Source organism: Anopheles gambiae, chromosome X (assembly GCF_943734735.2).
Source record: "Anopheles gambiae chromosome X, idAnoGambNW_F1_1, whole genome shotgun sequence".
In the NCBI taxonomy this organism is placed as follows: Eukaryota; Metazoa; Arthropoda; class Insecta; order Diptera; family Culicidae; genus Anopheles; species Anopheles gambiae.
The window spans coordinates 3,366,320-3,376,984 of record NC_064600.1 but is presented as its reverse complement, the minus strand read 5'-3'; the positions used below and the strand labels follow the sequence as shown (position 1 = coordinate 3,376,984).

The window sequence follows — 10,665 nt, the reverse complement described above, 5'->3', positions numbered from 1 at the left end:
ACTCCGCGTAGATCAAAGTAGCTCATTTGACCCAGTCAACCAACTTGATTTATGTTTGAAATCACAAAAAATAAGTTAAAATGTGTTCAAAACTATTTTCTTGCGTTTGGTATTAATCTGGCTCGTAAACAAACTGAATAATTCGATTGTTTCGGGTGAAGCAGAAATGTCGCGCGAGATGAGTAGCTCAGTTTGTAAAATTTGTTTGTTTGTCTTGTTTGTTCGAGTCCTGATCGCTTGTTCGAAAGCTGCCAAAGCGCGGTGTTACCGTGCTAATAGACGTACAGAGACGTTCCCCTGTAGCAAAAACCATACAATTGCGGACTCATCGGGCGCTACACCTGGGCGCCCGTTAAAATAATCGCTTAAAAGCTCCTGTAAGCGTTCCAATAGGCGACAAAAAGTAGCTCAATTTAGCAAACAGACCTACTTTACCCTCTATTGTCTATTTGAACGGTAAGGCTCAATGAGCAAAACGTCGCGGCAACGCGAAACATGTTGCATAAATGTGTACTTACGTCTTATGTGAGCACCTTTTCCTTTCTTTCGCGTTGAAATGAATACAGACACTCTTACAATTCCGATATACATTTTTATTTTTAACCTTTTCTTCATAAGCACAAACACACTCGCACACGGGTAAGCGAAGAGGAACTGTGCTACTCTGTTGCCGTCATCCCTCTCTAGCGTTCTTCGTTGTTTGTCGAGGCTGATGTGTGTACGTTTGGGCACGTACCTCTGCCGTCCTTCCTTCCTCGTTCGTTGGCCTGTTGAAGACAAGATAATAAGAATAACGTTACTAACTCGATAACAGATGTGAAGATCGTATTATGTTGGGTGGGATGGATGTGTGGGTAAGGTAAGGTTTGTTTGGAAGGGTTGAGTGGGTAGTGACGGTAAGTTGTGAAGGTTGTGATGATTGGGGTAGCGAGAATGGTTTGGATGGGAAATGAGGGTGAAGTTGTGAGGGTGGGTTGTGATGTTTGGGAGAATTGGGATGGTGGAGTAGCGAGGATGGGTTGGGTGGAAAATGAGGATTGGTTGGTAGGAATGGGAGAATTGTGAGGGTTGGGTTGGATGGATAGCGAGGTAGGGTTGGAAGGGCAGCAAAGGTGGCTAGGAGGGTTCGATTGGATGGGTAGTAAGGTTCGAAGTGTGGGTAACGTGGGTGGTTTGGCAGGGTATGGAAGGATTGTTAAGGTTAGGAGGAGTAGGAGCGTTAGGAGGGTGAGGAAGGTTAGGTAGGAAGGTTAAGAGGTAGGAGGCGGAAGTACGGAAAGAAACTAAGTAAGTAGGAGGCGGAAGTACGGAAAAAAAACTTGCACGACAAAAAATAGCTCAACATTTCACTCCGCGTAGATCAAAGTAGCTCATTTGACCCAGTCAACTAACTTGATTTATGTTTGAAATCACAAAAAATAAGTTAAAATGTGTTCAAAACTATTTTCTTGCGTTTGGTATTAATCTGGCTCGTAAACAAACTGAATAATTCGATTGTTTCTTGTGAAGCAGAAATGTCGCGCGAGATGAGTAGCTCAGTTTGTAAAATTTGTTTGTTTGTCTTGTTTGTTCGAGTCCTGATCGCTTGTTCGAAAGCTGCCAAAGCGCGGTGTTACCGTGCTAATAGACGTACAGAGACGTTCCCCTGTAGCAAAAACCATACAACTGCGGACTCATCGGGCGCTACCTGGGCGCCCGTTAAAATAATCGCTTAAAAGCTCCTGTAAGCGTTCCAATAGGCGACAAAAAGTAGCTCAATTTAGCAAACAGACCTACTTTACGCTCTATTGTCTATTTGAACGGTAAGGCTCAATGAGCAAAACGTCGCGGCAACGCGAAACATGTTGCATAAATGTGTACTTACGTCTTATGTGAGCACCTTTCCCTTTCTTTCGCGTTGAAATGAATACAGACACTCTTACAATTCCGATATACATTTTTATTTTTAACCTTTTCTTCATAAGCACAAACACACTCGCACACGGGTAAGCGAAGAGGAACTGTGCTACTCTGTTGCCGTCATCCCTCTCTAGCGTTCTTCGTTGTTTGTCGAGGCTGATGTGTGTACGTTTGGGCACGTACCTCTGCTGTCCTTCCTTCCTCGTTCGTTGGCCTGTTGAAGACAAGATAATAAGAATAACGTTACTAACTCGATAACAGATGTGAAGATCGTATTATGTTGGGTGGGATGGATGTGTGGGTAAGGTAAGGTTTGTTTGGAAGGGTTGAGTGGGTAGTGACGGTAAGTTGTGAAGGTTGTGATGATTGGGGTAGCGAGAATGGTTTGGATGGGAAATGAGGGTGAAGTTGTGAGGGTGGGTTGTGATGTTTGGGAGAATTGGGATGGTGGAGTAGCGAGGATGGGTTGGGTGGAAAATGAGGATTGGTTGGTAGGAATGGGAGAATTGTGAGGGTTGGGTTGGATGGATAGCGAGGTAGGGTTGGAAGGGCAGCAAAGGTGGCTAGGAGGGTTCGATTGGATGGGTAGTAAGGTTCGAAGTGTGGGTAACGTGGGTGGTTTGGCAGGGTATGGAAGGATTGTTAAGGTTAGGAGGAGTAGGAGCGTTAGGAGGGTGAGGAAGGTTAGGTAGGAAGGTTAAGAGGTAGGAGGCGGAAGTACGGAAAGTAACTAAGTAAGTAGGAGGCGGAAGTACGGAAAAAAAACTTGCACGACAAAAAATAGCTCAACATTTCACTCCGCGTAGATCAAAGTAGCTCATTTGACCCAGTCAACCAACTTGATTTATGTTTGAAATCACAAAAAATAAGTTAAAATGTGTTCAAAACTATTTTCTTGCGATTGGTATTAATCTGGCTCGTAAACAAAACTGAATAATTCGATTGTTTCGGGTGAAGCAGAAATGTTGCGCGAGATGAGTAGCTCAGTTTGTAAAATTTGTTTGTTTGTCTTGTTTGTTCGAGTCCTGATCGCTTGTTCGAAAGCTGCCAAAGCGCGGTGTTACCGTGCTAATAGACGTACAGAGACGTTCCCCTGTAGCAAAAACCATACAACTGCGGACTCATCGGGCGCTACCTGGGCGCCCGTTAAAATAATCGCTTAAAAGCTCCTGTAAGCGTTCCAATAGGCGACAAAAAGTAGCTCAATTTAGCAAACAGACCTACTTTACGCTCTATTGTCTATTTGAACGGTAAGGCTCAATGAGCAAAACGTCGCGGCAACGCGAAACATGTTGCATAAATGTGTACTTACGTCTTATGTGAGCACCTTTCCCTTTCTTTCGCGTTGAAATGAATACAGACACTCTTACAATTCCGATATACATTTTTATTTTTAACCTTTTCTTCATAAGCACAAACACACTCGCACACGGGTAAGCGAAGAGGAACTGTGCTACTCTGTTGCCGTCATCCCTCTCTAGCGTTCTTCGTTGTTTGTCGAGGCTGATGTGTGTACGTTTGGGCACGTACCTCTGCCGTCCTTCCTTCCTCGTTCGTTGGCCTGTTGAAGACAAGATAATAAGAATAACGTTACTAACTCGATAACAGATGTGAAGATCGTATTATGTTGGGTGGGATGGATGTGTGGGTAAGGTAAGGTTTGTTTGGAAGGGTTGAGTGGGTAGTGACGGTAAGTTGTGAAGGTTGTGATGATTGGGGTAGCGAGAATGGTTTGGATGGGAAACGACGGTGAAGTTGTGAGGGTGGGTTGTGATGTTTGGGAGAATTGGGATGGTGGAGTAGCGAGGATGGGTTGGGTGGAAAATGAGGATTGGTTGGTAGGAATGGGAGAATTGTGAGGGTTGGGTTGGATGGATAGCGAGGTAGGGTTGGAAGGGCAGCAAAGGTGGCTAGGAGGGTTCGATTGGATGGGTAGTAAGGTTCGAAGTGTGGGTAACGTGGGTGGTTTGGCAGGGTATGGAAGGATTGTTAAGGTTAGGAGGAGTAGGAGCGTTAGGAGGGTGAGGAAGGTTAGGTAGGAAGGTTAAGAGGTAAGAGGCGGAAGTACGGAAAAAAACTAGCACGACAAAAAATAGCTCAACATTTCACTCCGCGTAGATCAAAGTAGCTCATTTGACCCAGTCAACCAACTTGATTTATGTTTGAAATAACAAAAAATAAGTTAAAATGTGTTCAAAACTATTTTCTTGCGTTTGGTATTAATCTGGCTCGTAAACAAACTGAATAATTCGATTGTTTCGGGTGAAGCAGAAATGTCGCGCGAGATGAGTAGCTCACTTTGTAAAATTGTCGCTCTATGTCTATTTGAACGGTGATGCCCACGCCCGCATGAAGAGCCGATGGCATACGATTCTATCTTCACCATTAACATGAGAGGGACAGAGCATACCTGCCGGTACGGAATGTCCGTGCCACCCTGATGACGGCTTTCCGCTGGACTCTCAGTAGTAGCCGCCGACACTATTCGAAGTAGAAAGACACACGGTGGAATAACGAGTACAAAATGATAACGGAATAACGAGTACAAACGGAACAGTAAACCAAATGTAAAGGCCTGTGAATGCTTGTACGCTATAACAAGGAATGCACTTTATTCACGATTTGTTTCCAGTTGTGTGATACACAAAGTGTTGCCTTATAGGCAGCATTCGTTCTGCGTTTCCTGATGAACATTTGTTTTGGCGAACCGAGAGGATGGCATTTGTTTTGAATTCGGAAGTAGGATGAACTATAGCATAGGATTAGATAGGAAGGCCACGCCCACTTTATAGATTAGGACAGCTAGTGCGATTAGTAGTTTAAGTAGTGTTAGTAATTAGGATGCGCGCGTAAAGTGCGTGGGCATAGAAGTCACATTAAAATAAGGGTGGGGGTATTCATCATAAGGACATAGGGCATAAGGAAACTAGGATTAGGAAAATTAGGATTAGGCATCGCTAGTGAAAGATAGCGGCGTAGAATTGAATGAATAAAGTCAGTTCCGTTCTTCCCTAAGAACAGTGTAGCGTTTACTTACTCCGCTTGCATACGGGGTTGCGATTCCGGCACTGCAGACCTTTTATTGGGATAATTGCCCGGTTAAGGATAGGATGATTGTGAGAGTTGAGTTTAATGGGTAGCGAGATAGGGTTGGATGGGCAGCGAAGGTGGGTTATGAGCGTTGGATAAGATGGGTGGTAGCTGGAATTGAGAGTAGCGTAGGTGATTTGGAAGGGACCACGGCTTCCTCTGTTGTTGCGTACACCACGTCAGTGGTGGTACTTGGGATCAGCAGTGCCAGCTCATCCGCATACCCGATGATTCCAAGACGCCGAGGGATAGCGGCACATACAGCACCTCGTCGTACATAACATTCCACAGGGTAGGGCCCAAATTGGACCCCTGTGGAACGTCGGCGCTGACATGCGACGGAGCCTTCCCTTATATCGAAAAAACAACATCGCCTTCGAAATAGTTCCCAAGCATTCGTTGGAGGCTGTTCGGGACTCCCTATGCTTGCATGGCGCTGGCAATAGATTGTCTTCACGTCCTCCAACGTGTACCTCCAACGTGTGTAAAGGGATCGGAACGAGCAAGCGTTCCATGGGGGAGGCTGAGCCTCGACCTCCGTGCTGCCTTGATCCAGCCGCCGTTGCCTTCTCTCTCGACTGTTACGCCGCCTGTTGAGCCGACGCCGTTCGAGTTCCTCTGCCGCGTCGCTGGCGACCCTGCGGAACCACTCCAAGTTCGCCGGCCAGATGTCTTCTGCGGTACTGCTGCTGCATGCGGTTGCGCCGGCGGAGACTCCAGTGTTCTCGGGGAGGGAGGCAATCCTCGGCTACGCGGGGGGAATGGTGGCACTGGAGGACTGGCCTTCTCTTCCTCAACCTCCCCTGTCGACTCCGCTGCATCGTTGGGCGCTGTGCGTGCCAACACCGCTGATACCACCTCGGCATCGCAATCCACCTCGACCGACCCTGCGCACCTGGGACATTCCGGGGACAGAGCGGGGTTGTCCCCGCTGCCAGGATCGCAAGATCGTCGGCGAATCCCACGATGGAGGCGCCCTCAGGGAGCTCTACGGCTAGCACGCCGTCGACATGTGGTACATGATGACCATGTTCCACAGTGTGGGGCCCAATATGGACCCCTGTGGAACGCCTGCCGATACTCGGCGGGTAACCAATGCTCGCACCACGCACCAGGGCCTTCTCCGCGACACTCGAACATTACGTGGGCCACCGACTCGACCGACCCTGCGCACCTGGGACAATCCGGGGACGGAGCAAAGCCGAACACGTGCAGAAACTCGTGTACGAAGGCGTGTCCACTGAGAATCTGGGAGAGGTAGAAATCCACCTCCCCAGGCTTCCGTCCCGTCCACAGGCGCACGTCTGGCACTTGTCGGTGGGCCCAACGTAAGTAGCGGCTGGTGTTGTTTGCCGCCACGTCGTCCCACTATTGCTGCCACAGCTGCAGCGATGTCTCCTTCTCCTCCTGGCGAATCGCCTCTCGACTGCTGTCCGGGCTGGACTGCTGTCGATTGTAGCAGCGGGCGTCTTCCTTCGCCAGGAGGTGGTAGGGCAGTTCCCCAGCTAGAACTACCGCTACTTCGCAGCTCGTTGAGTGGAAGGCGCTCGTAATGCCCTGGGCCAGGGGGCGCTGCACGCGATCCAAAATCCGTCTGCACCACTGCAGGTCCGTGGCTTCCGCCCAGACGGGTGCGCCGTAACGAATGATGGATGCGGCCACTGCGGCGAGCAGCTTCCGATTACTTACTTGGGGGCCGCTGTGGTTGCGCATGATACCGCGCAACGCTCGCACCACACGGAGGGCCTTGTCCGCGACCATCTCAACGTGTGGGCGCCACGATAGGTGGTCCTGCAGCATGGCCCCCAAGTAACGGATCGACCGCTTCGAGCGCACTTCCACCCCGCAGATGTTAACCGGGATGTTACGATATCCACTGCGCTTACTGGAGATCATCAGCAGCTCCGTCTTCTCCGGCGCCTGCTACTGCTTCCTCCGCTATCGCCGCGGCGTATTCCGGTGTAGTCCCCGCTGCCAGGATCGCAAGATCATCGGCGAATCCCACGATGGAGGCGCCCTCAGGGAGCTCTACGGCTAGCACACCGTCGTACATAATGTTCCACAATATGAACCAGTCGAACGCCTCGTTCTTACTCACACGAATAGGCTCTCCCTGGCAGCTTGAAGTTCCGTTAGGAGCTGTTGGTCCCGCGGAATAGTCCTCGTCGCCAGTTGCTACTTCCTGGAGAAGTCGTCGATCATCGACTGGATCGCCGGAGTCCACCAGTAAGCTGGCCGACCTGTGTGGTCCTGCGCTGGGAAGACCCGCGACATCGTCTCGTCGCAGACGCTGGTCAGTGCCTCAACCAGGCTCTTGACGCTATTGATTCGACGGGTGAAGCCCGTTACAGTCAGCGTTTTTTCCGAAGAGCTGGGAGTCAAACTGACTGGTCTTCCAGCGCGTACCGGCGTTGCTTACTCGGGCCGGGCGCTGTCCACGCCGTGCTGCCCGATCCCTCGTTGGTGGTGGACTCACGCCAACCTCGTACCGGACGTATCGGTGATCACTCAGCGTCGCCACGTCGGGCACACGCCAGCCACGGGCGCTGTCTTCGCGCGGGTCGAGACGGCTGATGACACTGCTGGCGAATGTTACGTCCGGTCGGCTGGGCGGAAACCGAGTTGTGTCCGCTCAGTTCCCCTTGAACGTTGGAACGTTCCCCACAATACACACTATATATACTTGGCCGTGCGCCAGCCGTACCGTGCCCTGCCGGGAGCCTTGCTCGACCGGCTGCTCGCAACACTTGCTTGTCCGAGCGCACAACACACACTAAGCGGCCCGCACTTAGTGTGCGTACGACAGTGTGCGTGACATACTGTCGTCCCCTGGACATTGACCAGTGGTAGCACAACTACCACGGCAAGTCCAGGGGTCGGCACGGCTGATCACAACATCTCCCCCCTTTACTTATCCGGAGGGGGTCGAACCGACACGCGCATATTCCATTGCGGGAATATCGGTGTGGTGACACCCTCCGGCCATAGACCCTTGTCCTGGGGCATTTTTGTGGGAGCCTTGCTCGACCGGCTGCTCGCAACACTTGCTTGTCCGAGCGCGCAACTAAGCGGCCCGCGCTTAGTGTGCGTACGACAGTGTGCGTGACATACTGTCGTCCCCTGGACATTGACCAGTGGTAGCACAACTACCACGGCAAGTCCAGGGGTCGGCACGGCTGCCCACAACATCTCCCTCTTTTACTTATCCGGAGGGGGTCGAACCGACACGCGCATATTCCATTGCGGGAATATCGGTGTGGTGACACCCTCCGGCCATGGACCCTTGTCCTGGGGCATTTTTGCGGGAGCCTTGCTCGACCGGCTGCTCGCAACACTTGCTTGTCCGAGCGCACAACACACACTAAGCGGCCCGCGCTTAGTGTGCGTACGACAGTGTGCGTGACATACTGTCGTCCCCTGGACATTGACCAGTGGTAGCACAACTACCACGGCAAGTCCAGGGGTCGGCACGGCTGATCACAACATCTCCCCCCTTTACTTATCCGGAGGGGGTCGAACCGACACGCGCATATTCCATTGCGGGAATATCGGTGTGGTGACACCCTCCGGCCATAGACCCTTGTCCTGGGGCATTTTTGCGGGAGCCTTGCTCGACCGGCTGCTCGCAACACTTGCTTGTCCGAGCGCACAACACACACTAAGCGGCCCGCGCTTAGTGTGCGTACGACAGTGTGCGTGACATACTGTCGTCCCCTGGACATTGACCAGTGGTAGCACAACTACCACGGCAAGTCCAGGGGTCGGCACGGCTGCCCACAACAACTACAACCACACCGAGGGTCTGACGGTGCCTGATACGTTGTATCGGCAGCCGGTTGCCGTTAACGACGATGGCAACCGTCTTACTCTCGTCCGTCACCCACTTGCCGTTGTTGCGCGGTACGCAATAGGGCTCGGACAAGAGCAGAACGTCGAGACCCTCGGTGGTCATCACGTGCAACGCCAGGTCCTGGGCGTTCTCACAGTGATTTGCGCTGCAGGACGTTCAACTTTGTCGTTACGGGCCTGGACATATGGGGGCGACGATTCGATGAGGGTTGTGACGGCGATGACGATGAGGGCCGCCACAAACGAACTTCGAGTCCTTCGTACACGTTGCTGCGCGATGGTCGGCAGCTCCACAGCGTAAGCAGAGACCCGAACGGTCCTCACCCCGGCAATCCGCTGTGGTGTGGCCACGTTCAAGACAGCGGAAACAGCGAACCGCGCTTCGCTGCTGCTTAGGGGCACTGCGCACCAAGCACACCGAGTGTCCGACCACGATGCGTTTTTCTAACAAGAAATCCGCATCCCGCCGTGGTAGTTGGACACGGGCACGCTGCGTACCATCTCGGCGCTCCCACCTCCTCCTGGATGCGCTGCAGCAACACAGCGGCGTCTGCGTCCTTTGTCAGCTCGAGGCGAAGGAAGTCGCGGGACGTGCGGTAGCCCTGGTGGTGGACTCCCTTGTTCTCCTCGGCCAAGCGCGGGTTTAGGTGGATTTTTTCGAATAGCGCCTTGTACGAGATTCCCTCGGCTGGCTCGAAAATGGGCTGGTCCTGCCGAGGGCGCGCTCGACGCCGTTGCTCGTGCCGCAGCTGTTGTTGCTGTTGTTGCTGCTGCTGCTGCTGCTGCTGCTGCTGTGGGGGCTGCCGGGGTTTCTTCTTAGCCGTGCCGCGATAATTGCGGCGGACAACCTCGGCATAGCTCACCTGCTCCTCCTGCTGGTTGCTTTCCCCCATCGTCGCCTGGGGTGTTGCCCGGAGCGATACCGCCACTGCTGCTGAGGGGCCAGGTTGCGATTGCTGCTGTTGCGTCAGGACAGCTGACCTGGCAACGCCAGCAATTGTTGCCCAAGATCACGAATCTCGACGAGCATTGCGTCTCGCTCCTTCTTTGCCTCGGCTTCAGCGGCAAGCCTGGCCTGCTGGGCATCCGCCAGCTGCTTTTGCAGGCCCTCAATAGTGGCCTGAAGGCTTGCCACCGTTTTCATCAGCTCGGCCTTTTTGGCCTTCTCAGCCTGTAACATGAGATGCAGGCGAATCTCCTTCTCTTCATTAAGCCTTTGTCGTTAGGGACGTTCGTCCCGTGTCGACCTTCGAAGTTGCCACGGACTTCTTCGGGACCGCGCCTAAGCTGCAGTCGACGGACGGCTTCCGGGCTCTCAGGTTTCGGTCCATTCTGCAACCATCACAGTCGATGGTTGGTGTCTCGGCTTCTTTTAGCAAGGACCTGAACCACAGTCCCTGCTGCAACTGCTGCGGCAAATCCAGGGCTCGGCACGTCTGTCCACAACACGCACGATTCGGCGAGCGGATTCGCTTGTGCACTCGGGTAGCTTCCTCGATAAGTAGACCACCCAGCTAGCTAACTGGTTTGACACCAATCTGCCGTCGCATACGGGAGGGACACTAACAACCCCCGGACATCGACCGATGGTAGCCCAGCTATCATGGTGAGTCCAGGGGTCCTCCGTTGTTTAGCCGGAGGGGTCGAACCAACACGGGATATTCCACTGAGTGAGTATCGGCGTGCTGACACCCTCCGGCAGCTTTTCGATGGGATTCTGGATGTTGTAACCTATCTCAATGTGATCCATCTTTAGACACCGCTTGTCTCATGGCCGCTCTAGAGGAGTGGGTGGGGCAAACCATACCGATGCAGCAACTCAATCGG

At 52.4% G+C, this 10,665-nt stretch overlaps 1 protein-coding gene across 1 annotated transcript; it reads right to left on the bottom strand.

Annotated features, from left to right (window-relative positions):
* Positions 1 to 6,357: 6,357 nt before the first annotated feature.
* LOC133391100 (uncharacterized) lies at positions 6,358 to 6,750 on the bottom strand. The gene has a single exon (XM_061641614.1). The coding sequence runs from the start codon at positions 6,748 to 6,750 to the stop codon at positions 6,358 to 6,360; it is 393 nt and encodes a 130-aa protein (XP_061497598.1).
* Positions 6,751 to 10,665: the final 3,915 nt, after the last annotated feature.

Coding starts and splice junctions, on each gene's coding strand:
- LOC133391100 (XM_061641614.1), bottom strand. CDS start 6,750: ATGGTCGCGGACAAGGCCCTCCGTGTGGTGCGAGCGTTGCGCGGTATC.